The sequence below is a fragment of the Nilaparvata lugens genome, chromosome 8, assembly GCF_014356525.2.
Source record: "Nilaparvata lugens isolate BPH chromosome 8, ASM1435652v1, whole genome shotgun sequence".
NCBI lineage: Eukaryota > Metazoa > Arthropoda > Insecta > Hemiptera > Delphacidae > Nilaparvata > Nilaparvata lugens.
The window spans coordinates 37,971,510-37,987,467 of NC_052511.1; the positions used below are offsets into that span (position 1 = coordinate 37,971,510).

General features: G+C 31.4%; 1 protein-coding gene across 4 annotated transcripts in view; it reads right to left on the bottom strand.

The window, feature by feature from the left end:
* LOC111060065 (calexcitin-2) overlaps window positions 1-15,958 on the bottom strand; it is a 293,673-nt gene that overhangs the window by 9,086 nt on the left and 268,629 nt on the right. For 3 of the 4 annotated variants that reach the window (XM_039434683.1, XM_039434684.1, XM_039434685.1), the window contains exons 3-6: window positions 9,595-9,647; window positions 7,753-7,872; window positions 5,355-5,469; window positions 1,744-1,841 (exon numbers count right to left, since the gene is read on the bottom strand). In XM_039434683.1, the coding sequence (XP_039290617.1) occupies window positions 1,744-1,841; window positions 5,355-5,469; window positions 7,753-7,872; window positions 9,595-9,647 (386 nt within the window). Of the gene's footprint in view, window positions 1-1,743; window positions 1,842-5,354; window positions 5,470-7,060; window positions 7,066-7,752; window positions 7,873-9,594; window positions 9,648-15,958 lie in introns of all 4 variants that reach the window. The other variant, XM_039434686.1, reaches the window with a different exon arrangement.

Sequence of the window (15,958 nt, forward strand, 5' to 3'; positions counted from 1 at the left end):
TTATCCTGAACTATAATATTTCCTCCCTAGGACAAATGGACAAGTGTATTTCAGGACATTACTTGGACTCTGGCAAATGTATGATTCACATCACACCCTGTATCTATTATCACATTCGAAAGAGTGCTTTTGAATGTTTATACACATAATATTTTTGTTTATTAAATGTATGCTATGTATATAACATGTATGCATTATTTCCCATAAACACATACAGGACTAATATTAGTGCTCCGGGGCCCAATAACACAACATATATATACGACTCAACAGCGATGATAAATATACCAAGATTGGATATTTTTTTTCAAAAAAGCTCAAATATCAACTTGTTAGTCGAATGAAATTTTTCCAAAATTATTAAGTAGGTTGCTATCTCTTTCAATGGCCCATCAATTTTTAATAATCATTGTTATTGTTTTTGAAAATTAATTCTGTCCTCCTTTCCTATCATTCCCATTCTGTAAGAATTCTGTGCTGATTAGGAATGTTGAAAAACTGTGCTGGTTTGAAAAACCGGCCTCAATTTCAATAATGTTATGTACTTACAAATTATTTCCAGCTCAACTCACTTCCCCACTCCGATTATAACACACATTACAGCAATAACAATACCTGAATGAATTGCTCAATGTTGGAGGGACATGGATTGAAGAAATGATACTTTAAAATTGCTAGTGTTTTTAGAGCTGATATAGCTCATTATAGAAAAGTATCTTTATTTCAAAACCTCAATATTTCAAATTAATTGTAGCATGATTTAGAGGCGACTCTTTTCATTGCACGTACCATTTATAAAAGGCACTTGGTCTAGTAAATCAATCAGAATCATAAATGTTTCAAGTGGCTTGGCCTATCAAGTGTAATATTCAAGTTTGGTAGGATAAAAAAATAGTCAGTTGAGATTATTTTATGATTTTCTACAAGCTTTCTGCCTATATAAGCAACTGGGTATGTAACTCCTGTATTGCAAGTTTTGATGAGGTATTGGTATTTCATTGATTTTTCTGTCGAAACTTTTCTATTGAATCTTGAAATTTCATTTCATTCCATAAAGTGTAGGCCTAGATGTAGGCTTGAGAGCCTCCACATCTTCATCTATGTGTCATTTAACCATCATCAATAATGAGGTTTATCAATTTTGTATCTCACTTGATACATGAATTCAGAAGATTTACGAAGCATAATGAAGCAATAATTAGTTCAAACTCGTTCAACCATGATAATGCATGAATACACGTTTTTAAAACGTGAACTAATTTTTATCCTTGAAATCAAATAAACTGTTTTTTTTCTTTTTTCATCTCACTTAATGAAGACATTAATTTAAAATATTTACGAAGCACAATAAAGCAATAATCAGATCCAAATTATTCAACCATGATAATGCATGAATACGTACACGTTTTTAAAACGTGAATTAGTTTTTATCTTTGAAATCAAATAAACTGGAACGGTTTTTCTTCCTACCAACATTGAGCAATTCAAGCAGTGTCTATCCACACACCAACCCACACAAACAAATCAGGAAACATAAAAAGCACACATTTATGCCATAATCAGCCCAGGGTATCACACCATGAGGTGAACATCAAATACCAGTGACACACACCAAACATTTCGGAAAACATTGACTCAAATTTGCCGGGTGTTTTTGCAAAACTCTGGAGGGAATATCAATGCCTGGACTCATGCATATTTGGGTGGGTGTTTTAAGGATTTTTTAATAAATTTCCTACTTACTGCTGAGAATTTACGGAATGCTGTTCTGCACTCTTCTTCAGGAATACCGTAGCTGACGCACACTGACGCGAATTCCTCCTCGTCAATTGCACCGTCACCTTTAATTACCAATATCAAAAATATTTGTTAATGTATTTTGAGATAGTAAACGAACTGTCATCATCAGTACAAATGTCATTTATAGTTATGTCAGTAAGAGAGATGCATCACAATAAAGTCAATCTGCATTTTGTGAACATAAGCAGTAGATGTAGAAATGCAATTCATGTTGAATTTGTCAGTAAGAGAAATGAATTCAAATGAAATTTCAATACCATTAATCTTCTTATAACGCCACAAGAATGATTGTATTCAGGGCTATTGATTTGCTAGTTGAAAAATAATACCATAGTACCCTTTTTCTGAATAACTTTGAAAATAACTTTTCAATATGAATGAATAATTTATTTGCCAAAAAACAAAATACCAAAAAGCTTCACAAAAAATAAGCTTATATGCTACTGCACTTAACTAAAATACGTACCATACATAAAAATTGAGGAAATGTTAAATTTATTTAATTTTCAATTATTTATATATATTTTTAATGGCATTGCTAGCATAGACATATAGTCTGTTCGCTAGCTATGAGTTGAGATTAAAAAAAAATAATAACAATACTGTAATATATTCAGAAAAATAAATAATCATGTTCTCACATTTTGCATAATTTAATATGGAGCTTTCATATATTTACTTTCAAAACCCTAGACCACAGATGAGAAAGTAAAAAAATTACGGATATCATAATTTTTTATTAGTTTTCTATAAACAATTTCATTTAAATTGCTAAACATTTGTGTGTACATTACTTAATCACAAAATTAAAACGATATTTTGAAAAAAATGTCAGATTTCACACACAGTTATCGATTAGAGTAATAAAGTTTTTATTTATTTAATGTGTTAACACATTTCTAGGAATTTTATTTATGAGAATATTGCAGTTGTGATTAAATTGCCTTCTGCTTACTGAGAGTCTGGAAAATCGTATTATGAATTGATTTGTAATTAGTGGTCGAGTATTGTAGCTGAGTGCACGGGGTTGTGGCGAGTGTTTGGCTTTATTGATAGATAGGATCAAGTTTCTAATATATTGTTGTCTGATCGTTAGGACGTTCATTTCTTGAAAAATGGTCCTACTGGGATAAATACGAGGTGCGTACCCAAAGCTGCTCGGATCAAAAATTTCTGTAGAGTGAAAACTTTCCTCAAATGAGTATCATATTTTATACACCCTCCATACCTCCAAACAGTAGATGAAAAGGACATGTGCATATGCTAAATAGATATTCCTAATAATGGCACGGTTTGCTAACTGGTTTATTCTATAAAAAGTGTGAATATAAAATTCGAAAACAACTAGTTTCGGATACTTAATTCATTCTATATTGAAAATATTTTTAGAAAAAGGATACGGTACTATGATATTATTTTTAACTAACATCAATCTTATATTGCATTTTTGGAAAATAATTTTGAGAGATAAATAACACAGTAGCAACGTCACTTATAATTTCAGTGAGAAAAATTAATTAATAACCAATAGTTTGCAATGTATATTCTTAAATAAATAGAATGACTGATATTATCAGTAACGACGTCATCTCTAATTCTAATTATATTTTATTGATAAGAAAAAGTCGAAATAGAAATTTCAATAGCTTGAGCAGTATTTTGCAATAAGTATGCATGAAAATATAATATAAGCCTATAACAATGGAAGAATTAAAGAATATAAATTTCTCTTAGTTTTATTTCAGCATGAAAATCTCTGTGTCTAGAATACAGAAATTAATACTGTAGTTTGAGTAGAAATTTAAAAGACTTATTCGATCATTCTATAAGAATTTTGTTATTTAGTTAGTTTCGGAATAGGTCAATGAAATGCTTCAATTATTTAGTACACTATTCGTCAGTAACTTTGGAATACTTCAATAACTTTGGAAAACTTCATTTCAAATACTCATATTCAAAAACAAGCTCTACTCCAATAAAGTCAAAATTTTTCAAAAATCTCAAAGCAATAAAGTCTGTAATCAACGATCAATTTAAAAATGCAATTATTTTGTGAAATACTAAATCGGTGTGAAGACCTGTTTTCCAATAAAAAGATATTTTTAAAGAAAGAGATATTGCCTCTTATGGAAGTGTTCATACATCGACAGACTGATCATGTGTGAACACTCTCTTAAGGACTAATGATTTATACTATTTCTGACCAGATAAAGAGCAGGAATTCATTAAATTTGAAATACATGGTTCCATTGTAGTAGATTTGATAGTTCACTCAGGGTAGTGTAAGCAAATATGTCTCCCAGAAATGTTACCAGATTGTAAAATACCATATTTGGTGTGACAAAATTGAACCATAGAATAAAGATAGCATAAGAAAATATCCCAAGTCATTCATGTTCCAAATTTCAAGCCGGTTTTTTGTTAACTAAAGCCGATTACTGTCTATTAGATGTAAATGTTTACATGAGTATAATTGTGATTTTCAGTGGAATTTTTAATAGTTTTTGCAATTTATTGTGAAAGTTTTCAAATTTTTTTGGCCTTATAATTGTGAATGATTTAAGTTACCTAAGTAACAAATGATGTACAAATGTTTACAACACCAGATACAGGAATCTTCTCATCACCAGTGTTGCAAGGAAGGCACTATACCAGAGACATTTCAATCATTTAGCACCAAAATTATATAATCTACTTCCTGCAAACTTCAAACAGATGAATCATCGTAGAAAGTTCAAAACAATAGTACACAATTGGTTGATGAGCAAAGGAAGACAGAACATAGAAAACATTATTTCAAACAACTAACCACCTAATGACTTACTAAACACTAACTAATTAATAATACGCACAAAAAACTAACAAAACCCACTCTAGAACATGGTACGCCATAGTGGAGTAGGTCAATTTCCACACAGAAAAAACTAAACAAGTAGAGGACACATTATACGAAATTTTTGTAACTAACTATTCTATGTAATATTGTAATTTATCTAATATTTTGTGTAATTGATGTTGTAGTTTTAGTTTTTTTGGGGGGAGATAAACATTTATTTATTATTATTTATTTAACATAAAATTTAGACTGTGTGTATTCCAAATTAAGGTTTGAAGTAGTTTTGGGCAATTGCCTGTTGTTTTTACCTGCATTGTATTTGAATATGAATAAATGAATAAATGAAATATTACTGTTTTGTTTGGGGTGAGAGTGTAAGAACGACACAGTATGAGAGACTACCAGCGTCACATCATAGCTCCACATGGAAGAACTACGTGGACTATCGTCTTCAGTTAACAGTGGAATCTGGAACATAAACGCCCATGGGATATATTCATATGCTATATTTTTTCTATGATTGAACCGTAATGTATTGTTAAATTGAATAAAGATAAAAAAAGATTGACAATAGTGTAACAACCGAAACCGGTCTTTAAATCTGTGTTTTTTGACAATTTCTTAGTCTTTTATTTTATATGAATAATTACCACAATATCAACTTCTCAACTACACAAAAAGATTGGATTATTTGGAAGAATAGTACAGCATAGCATACCAGACGTGTCTTCCATATCGAACATGAAGTCCATGTAGCTGAGCTGCCACTCTAGAGCTTTGTCTGGGTTTTTGGCATACTCGTCCCACATCGAGCACCACTCTTCGTGGCTCACCTAAAAGTTACAAACAGAAAATCAATTGAAATCAATAATATGGAGTACAATATATTATACAGGAACACTCATAGAAATTGAGTAAATAGATTATTCACTTGTCATTACATATTTGAGCATATTATACAGGAACATTCATAAAAAATGTAGTAAATAGATTATTCACTTGTCATTTTATAAATTAACGACTAGAAGTCTATTTTCAAAACTTTAAGGTAATCACTCTTGACAAGGAGATCTTCCAGCTGGCTTGTCTTCTTCATGTTCCTTCAGGCATCTGAAGATGGCAACCCAGCTGAAAGATCTCGTTGTATCTTTTAATCCTGAAAGTTTTGAAAATAGACTGCTCGGCCTTCATTTATGGGGTTTTAAGTGAATTAATAATCGCAGTTCATGATGAAATCCGAAGTTGATTTCTATTATGATTTAGTGGTATCATTGAATATCACTCAAGCATTGGTGATATTCGATCACACAGCAAGAAAATGACCTACAAAATTTGAGTCTCTCTAACAGTGATAAAACTAGAATGAGAACATGAATGAAGTAATGTGCTATGAGTAAAACTATCAGCCCATCAAAATGTATAGCTCTCTATACTGCAAGTCAATTGATTTTTCAACTTGTTTTCACAACTTCAAACTCACCATATTTATAATGTGCTGAGATGTTTGGAGATGGAATTTTTTCATGAATTTACATTAAAATTTTTGTTTCGACTAAAAATACCATTCATCAACTCTCATTAATATTCCAGATTAACAATAATTGAAAAACCAGTGAAATTAACATCATAACCATTCACTGTTCAGCAAAGGATGAATTATTCTGATTTATTTCTGAATTTGATAAGGATATGGGATGAAATTTGGATGTTTGACTCGCTAGATCATCACGGTTATAACAAGTAAAATTATCAGCCTATCAGAATGTATAGCCTTATACTGCAAGTCAATTGATTTTTGAACTTATTTTCAAAACTTCAAAGAGAATATTACTCACCATATCTTATAATGTGTTTAAGAGATGGAGTTTTTCATGAATTTACATTCAAATTCTTGTTTTGACTAAAAATAGCATAGGCTACATCAACTCTCATTAATTCTAATTAACAAGAATTGAAGAACCAGTCAAATTAACATCATAATTATTCACTGTTCAGCAAAGGTTGAATTATTCTGATTTCTTTCTAAATTTGATAAGGATATTGGATGAAATTTGGATGTTTGACTCACTAGATCATCACGGTTATAACAAGTAAAATTATCAGCCCATCAAAATGTATACGGTAGCCCTATACTGCAAGTCAATTGATTTTTTCAACTTGCTTTCACAACCTCAGAGAGAATATTACTCACCATATCTTATAATGTGTTTAAGAGATGGAGTTTTTCATGAATTTACATTACAATTCTTGTTTTGACTAAAAATAGCATAGGCTACATCAACTCTCATTAATTCTAATTAACAAGAATTGAAGAACCAGTCAAATTAACATCATAATTATTCACTGTTCAGCAAAGGTTGAATTATTCTGATTTCTTTCCAAATTTGATAAGGATATGAGATGAAATTCGGCTGTTAGACTCACTTGACCATCACGGTTATAACAAGTAAAATTATCAGCCCATCAAAATGTATAGCCTTATACTGCTAGTCAATTGATTTTTGAACTTGTTTTCACAACTTCAAAGAGAATATTACTCACCATATCTTATAATGTGTTTAAGAGATGGAGTTTTTCATGAATTTACATTAAAATTCTTGTTTTGACTAAAAATAGCATACATCAACTCTCATTAATTCTAATTGACAAGAATTGAAGAACCAGTCAAATTAACATCATAATTATTCACTGTTCAGCAAAGGTTGAATTATTCTGATTTCTTTCCAAATTTGATAAGGATATGAGATGAAATTCGGCTGTTAGACTCACTTGACCATCACGGTTATAACAAGTAAAATTATCAGCCCATCAAAATGTCCAGCCCCATACTGCAAGTCAATTGATTTTTCAACTTGCTTTCACAACCTCAGAGAGAATATTACTCACCATATTTTATAATGTGTTGAGATGGAGTCTTTCCATGAATTTACATTAAAATTTTTGTTTCGACTGAAAATACCATTCATCAACTCTGATTAATTCCTGATTAACAAGAATTGAAGAACCACTGAAATTAACATTATAATCATTCACTGTTCAGCAAAGGATGAATTATTATTCTGATTCCTTTCCAAATTTGATAAGGATATGGGATGAAATTTGGCTGTTGCACTTACTTGACCATCACGGTCCTGATCAGCCCTCTGCTTGAGTCCCTCCCACACTTGCAGCAGGATCTTTTTTGTGTCCGCATACTGAGCGTCTCCTTCTGACCAGCCTCGCATTTTGCAAATCCTCTGAAAATATTATAACAAACAATTATTACTACATGATTAATCATTCACAATTAAGGAACAGCAATGGAAAAACAATCAGATCCATTAGAATATCAAAATTATTAAAAATAATGTATGAATTCAGGGCTACTTTCTTGTCTTGTATTTATAAAATAGAATTATAGTACCCTCAAGTGTGATCACCGAAACTAGTAGTTACCTATGTTACAATTTTTATTCTTGTTTTTTAATATTTTATTAATTAAAAGGGTACTATTATTCTATTATATAAATCAAAATTATTGTTTATCAAATCAAATTACTACCCTATCTTCAAATACCATTTTCATACAGTGTGACTCTCAAGTTCTATTACTCTATTTGGAATTTGTGGTGATTTATTCGTATACTTCTTTTTACTCAATTGGCAGATATAAATGGCAGTGTGAGTTGATTATCTTTGAGCGATGTAGTCTCAAAATGTGTGGATTCCAGTAGCCTCATGAACACAATGTCTTTTACCATTGAACATGAATTAATATTATGGTGGAAAGAGTCAAAGCGTTCATAACTTTTAGCTGCGTTTACACTGTAGTTAATAACACGAGTTGTCAACAAAAAGTTATCAACTTGACTGAATCTGAAAAATTTCTCTTAACAAAAGTTAATAACTCTTGTTTTTAACAAAAATTCCTTGTTATTAGAGAAAATCCTAATAACATAAATGTTAAAAACTTTTGTTATTAACTCCGGTCAAACCCACCTCAAATAAGTGAAAAATTCCAGCATATTGTTAAATAATCTGCAGTAACTGAGACATTAGTAATTGAATATTATATTTAACAGGCTTTTGTGCAACGTGTCGAACAGGACCACAACATTACCCTGACTGTCTATCAACGTACTATTCTGGTATCAATAGGACAAATATATTCAATAATGATTAGTACAAGCATGAGGGCCCGGTCACACAGATCACAGAGAGCAAATCTATATTAGTATCTATATCCAAATCTACATCCTCCTTATATATTCTGATCGCAGATCGCTCGCTGTGTGGCCGGACCCTACATCAAACAATAATCGGGAAAGAAGGGCACAGTCCAAAACTGGTTTGCACCCGAGTTTCTATTGAATATGTGTTCCAAAAATGCTGTGATTTTTCACTTCCAGCAATTATTTATCTCGAAATAAATTTGAAAAAATATGTTTTTTCAAATTAATAAGAAACATCATAATAATTAGAAATATAACATTGGTGTTCATTATTTCAATACAGTAGGCCCACTGGTTGACTACAACGAGCTTTTGCATTGTAGACATCCATGTTTTTTCAAATGATTATAAGTGAGAGATGACGTGGACCTATTTCATATCGAGTAACAAAAGGATAAGTTTCATAAAATACATAGATACGCATAGTGAGATTGTAAGAGTTCCACATACATTGAACCGATAACAATACTAAACGTATTTGATTCATAAGGGATGGACAATCTTACCTCATGATTCATAAGGAATGGACAATCTTACCTCATGATTCATAAGGGATGGACAATCTTACCACATGATTCATAAGGGATGGACAATCTTACCTCATGATTCATAAGGAATGGACAATCTTACCTCATGATTCATAAGGAATGGACAATCTTACCTCATGATTCATAAGGGATGGACAATCCTACCTCATTTCAACATGAATACTAAATTTTATCTATTTATTCTACTATCATAACTTACCTCGATTGCCAGTTCAAAGTCTTTTCTATCAATTTGGCCACTCTTGTTCACATCTGAAAATAAAAAATCGTCACTTTAATTAATTTCGTAAAACGTTACTTCAATTTCCACAATCTGAATAAAAATATCTCTAAAAGTATATCCTATCATATTAAGTGAGCAATTACTGTATATCTGTTCATATTTTTATATCTGGTTATCTGGTTTATGTTCAAAGGATCTCGAAAACGGCTCTAACGATTTTCACGAAATTTGGAACATAGTAAGTTTATGATATAGGAATTCGATTGCACTAGGTCTCATTCCTGGGAAAACTCGCTGAAGGACATGAAAAGGATAATTATTCATAATTGGAAAAACAGATGGTAATTTCGTCGTCTATCGAAACAGAAGATGCGTGTGTGGGAGACAGAATTATTTCCAGCTGTGTAATCAATCAGCGAGAAATTTTAAGCGACTTGATTAAAATAATCTGATTTGTTGACATGACATGATAATCATTCTAAACTAGAGTATATAATAATTTTCAAAGTTTATTTATTTATTTGTTGATATAATTACAAATCATATGAATATGATCGGGATAGAACAACAGGCATAGCCCAAAACTATTCTGTTCCCAAACTTTGATAAATGATAGAATGTCCGAAGAAATAGGTTATGTTCTTAATGGGAAAAGTTACAGTTCAAAGTTCTGTCCAAAAAAATATATGAGTTATTTATAATAAGTTATCAATTATTTGACAATTTTAAGTGATTGGTGAGTGTTATTCTGATATTCAATTTGGTTTGTAAATAATCTAAATTAGAACTTTTTTGTTTTTGAATGTTTGTACTAAAAATTGAACCTGAATTCAAGTGTATGGAACATAATCTACTTTCTGGACTATTTATAGTGTATAAATCAAAATTCGGGGAAGAAACAGTTTTGGGCTGTGCCTGTTAGTCGTTTTGTTCATAAAGAATTGTGTTCTGTTTATCAATAGTTTATAAATGAATAACGAGCAAAGCTCGGTGCCCCGATATTAAAATGTAAAGAGTGATGAAAATTGACAAAAAATTGATAGTCATTTCATTTATTGATTATATTGAACGAGTTCGCTAGCGCAATTTGTCTTTCGAGTTCATTGATAAAGAGAAGGGGCTACTCTAGAATCTACAACTCAAAGCCCTCCATTCAAAGGCAGTGCTTGTAAAGCAAGCCGTGGACTGGGTTGGATCAGACTGGGATGTTTGCCTAAGGTCCAGAGACTATTGAGATGACCCATCGGAAAGCAAAGAGAAGCTCGTCGATGAATAGCCTCGAATAGATCCAATATCCTGCATTGAAAGAGCATCAACCAGGATTGGATAAGGCAATCTAAATAATTTGATTCTGATTTCAACTCTTAACCCCAGTTCCGTTGATCCTTATCCGATAATAAAAATTTATTTGCAATATTTGGATAATTTGATTCGATCTCAAGTTTTGTTTAGTTGAACCGTAGAGGGAAGATGGATAGATTTCTTTATTATTTGTCTACTAGAATGTAACCCGTGCTCCGCAAGGTTCTAATTGGAAACTTGACAAACTGAAAACTTTACCTACTGAATAATTTAAAATAGGCCTAAAACCTCCTCGGTAAATTAGGAATATATATGCAAAATTCTAAGTTAGTCAGTCCAGTACTTCAGACGTGATGATGCGTCATTCGTTGAATTCGTTCCATCCCGTAAGCCAATTCTTTCCTCCTTCAACATATCATAGATAAGGCGAAAAAGGACATGATCTCAATATCATCAAGCATGAATTATGTATGCCATGGATAGAATCAATAAGCACGAAAGGAGAAAATCATAAATAGGAAAGTAAGTTTCAGGGAAAATTGTAAATTGATTCCAACCGAAGATTTCAAAAGAACAGCTGATAGAATATCAATGTATGTGCCCTATGAAATTTCATGTCCCATGAATGGAATTTGAACATTAATTCTTAAAAATCTAGAAGGAAAATTGAAATTTGGGCTTCGAGGTGCACGAGATTGATATTTTTAGAATCTATGTGCAAAATTTGGAGATCCAAATCATTCCCGTTTTTCCGGTATGCAATCCACAAGTTGACATTTTTTGATGCGAACAAAAACAACCCTACTCTCTCTTATTATATAGATGATTGAGCTTCCTGAAAACGACGGAAATTTTCTATTTGAATGATTTGATTATTGGATATTTTATTCTATTATTGCCCTTTTGACAATGTAATATCAGAGGGGAACATTGAAGATAATTTGTTCTGAACAAAGCGTTCGTTTTATCTATGGTAATGATATTAAATGTTATAGTCGAACCTCAATACATCCTTATTTTTATGGTACCTTTATACAACTTGTTTCAATTTATCTTGTCATTCAGTTTTCAGATGAATTTCAAGTGTTAAACCTTCATTGGTTACGTCCGATGAGTGATCTCCGATGAGCGATTTTGAGGGTTAGCAGTCCACTGAGCAAACAAACACTCAAACTCATCTCAAGCAACCCAGAAAGAATTTATTGTTCATGTATTTTATCTAATAAAGGTGACTTCTACATGACTTTTATAGATACAAGAGTGACTTCAACCAAATTGAAACCAATAAATAATTGCGAAAACCGAGGCTCAATTGCTATAATAACAATAATTATTATCATTATATCGGAGTAAATTTTTGATATTAAGGTACTGTAGAAAAATCAATTCAGTTCGAAGTAACAACAGGTTTCAAAGATTAATTCTAAGTATGTTTGAAAGTATCAATACTACACTGGGTTTTTAAAAACTTCAGAAAGCATCATTAGCAATAAATAAAAATATAATAATTGACGCTTATTATTAACTAGCAGGTAACCCGTGCTCCGCAAGGGTCAATTTTAAATCTTGACAAACTGAAGACTTGACGTAATGGAATCTTGAAGAATTGAAAATAGACCTATAACAATCCTTGGTCAATTAAGAATCTATATGCAAAATTTCAAGTTAATCAGTTGAGTAGTTCAGACGTGATGATGCGTCAAACATAATGTTCCTACTACGAATTAATACTTAATCACTTCCAATAAAATAATCTATACTATAATAAAGGAAAGAACTGGCTTATACAGGTACGGGATAGGGAAATTATGTTTGACGCATTATCACGTCTGTACTACCATAGAAAAAGAATAGCATAAGTAGATATCCCATGGTTTAGGGAATTTATGTCCCAGCTTTTACTGTTATCTCAAGCTGATATCCATGTAGTTATTTCTCGTGAAGCTGTGTGACGCTGGTAATCTCTCATATTGTGCCGTCCATACACTCTCACCCCAACAAAACAGTACAAATCGACAGTAATCGGCTTGAGATAACAGTAAAAGTTGCGACATGAACGCCCTATACCATGGGATATCTACTTATGCTATTGTTTCTCTATGGTACTACTCAACTGATTTAAGAATCTATATGCAAAAGTTAATCAGTTGAGTAATTCAGACGTGATATGATGCGTCAAATCTAATTTACCTATCCCGTATGTGTATAAGCCAGTTCGTTTCTTCATTGTAGTATATATTATTTATTGAAAGTGAGTACGGTAAGTATCAATTCTTAGTACTAAACTAGATTTATTACCAATTTTACAAAGTTATTACACAAGAAAACAAAAGAGGCACATCATGCTGGCAAGCAGCGGTTTTCATTGCTATGCAGATTTCAAATCAAAACTTTCTTCATTACCAGTTAATGACCTGTGAAATAACGTAGCTTTCCACATAACATCTCTCATTTAACTCAAGATTTAATGCGACAAGTAGTACATAGTAAGAATCACTTGATACTGTCAGCAATGATTCAATGTGAAGCATCAGTGCTCTTACAAAACACTGTATAAGAAATGCTGAAAGTTTAAGTTAATTTCTTAAACTATAGTTAACAACTACTATTTTTTATCATCATAAAATCCTTCAATTGAATGAAAAAGACTAAGAAATTGTCAAAAACCACAGATTTTTTGATACTTAGAAAGACCGGTTTCGGTTATTACACCATTGTCAATCTCTGATAAACAATATCAGAGATTGACAATGATGTAATAACCGAGACCGGTCTTTCTAAGTATCAATAAATCTGTGGTTTTTGACAATTTCTCAGTCTTTTTCATTCAATATGAATAATTACCACAATATCAACTTCTCAACTACACAAAAAAAATCCTTCAATCTGCTATCCTTCCTGGTATCAAATTTTGAAGATAGCTCCATAAATCAATCGGGTTGTCAGAATGCACTGTAATGCTACATAAGGGAGAGACGAGGAAGGAGATTGATTAAAAATAGTGGAGAACTATAAAAACCTTCGATTTTTATACCATAGACGAGTGATAAAAATACTCTCTATAGAAGAGACAAGAGAGTATATTCATACCCTCATCTTTTCTCTTTAAACTTATTCAGTGGGAATGCAATCTGTCATCTCAATTTTAAATAAAAACTATCATATTCATGTTAAATGTATGAGAAAAAAGCACGTTTTGTACTCAAATGAAAATTCTACATCATTAACAAGAAGTTCTATCAATTCCTAGTTGTTAATTAGGTATTTAGTTATTTTGAAATCATCGTGAAACTACGGTAATACATTTCTATAAAATTTATTGATCAAAACTCAATGATCTCAAGCTCTTACGTGATGATCTCATCTCATTGCAAGAATATGCAAGCTGGATTAATTCTATATAGTGTTAAGGTCCACGTTATAATGAAAGTGGAGGAAGATAGGAGAGCATCGTTGTTGATTCTCTGCCTTGCCACTGCTTTCTATAGAGGATAGCTGATACCGGTCTATCTGATGTGATATTAACTGTTCATTCATGTAAAAAGTAAACGCAATTATACTCTATTCGTCAAGAAAAATATTTATTAATAAAATATTATTTTTCAATTACTTAATAATAAATTTACATAATATATTGAAATAAAATTTTTGTTAATTATTCATATTTCTGCATTGTTAACTGAGCTAGAAAAGGACAGCTCTATCTGCTCTGTTGAATGATAAACAAGGATGACAACACCAATGTTGATCAAATACTGACATTATAACATAGACCGGTCTTTCTAAGTATCAATAAATCTGTGGTTTTTGACAATTTCTCAGTCTTTTTCATTCAATATGAATAATTACCACAATATCAACTTCTCAACTACACAAAAAAAATCCTTCAATCTGCTATCCTTCCTGGTATAAATTTTTTAAGATAGCTCCATAAATCAATCGGATTATCAGAATACACTGTAATGCTACATAAGGGAGAGACGAGGAAGGAGATTGATTAAAAATAGTGGAGAACTATAAAAACCTTCGATTTTTATACCATAGACGAGTGATAAAAATACTCTCTATAGAAGAGACAAGAGAGTATATTCATACCCTCATCTTTTCTCTTTAAACTTATTCAGTGGGAATGCAATCTGTCATCTCAATTTTCAATAAAAACTAACATATTCATGTTAAATGTATGAGAAAAAAGCACGTTTTGTACTCAAATGAAAATTCTACATCATTAACAAGAAGTTCTATCAATTCCTAGTTGTTAATTAAGTATTTAGTTATTTTGAAAGTCATCGTGAAACTACGGTAATACATTTCTATAAAATTTATTGATCAAAACTCAATGATCTCAAGCTCTTACGTGATGATCTCATCTCATTGCAATAATATGCAAGTTGGATTAATTCTATATAGTGTTAAGGTCCACGTTATAATGAAAGTGGAGGAAGATTGGAGAGCATCGTTGTTGATTCTCTGCCTTGCCACTGCTTTCTATAGAGGATAGCTGATACCGGTCTATCTGATGTGATATTGACTGTTCATTCATGTAAAAAGTAAACGCAATTATACTCTATTCGTCAAGAAAAATATTTATTAATAAAATATTATTTTTCAATTACTTAATAATAAATTTACATAATATATTGAAATAAAATTTTTGTTAATTATTCATATTTCTGCATTGTTAACTGAGCTAGAAAAGAACAGCTCTATCTGCTTTGTTGAATGATAGACAAGGATGACAACACCAATGTTGATCAAATACTGTCATTATAACATAGACCTTACTAATATAGCCGGAAGCTTTTTTCTGAAGTCTTAACATTCACTTGCACCTCATAGAAAAAGATGGCATGTCAATCTAAAAACTCTATCCAGTTTTTACCTTTTCATACAAATATGATAATAAACCATGAATCCTAGGCTTTTTAGATGAGTAGTACGTTTATCCACATCATTTACATGAAGCTCAATGCATGACTGCTTCATTAATTGCTAGGTACTCTGCAAAGGTAATTAAATCTGGACAAGGGCTTCGTGG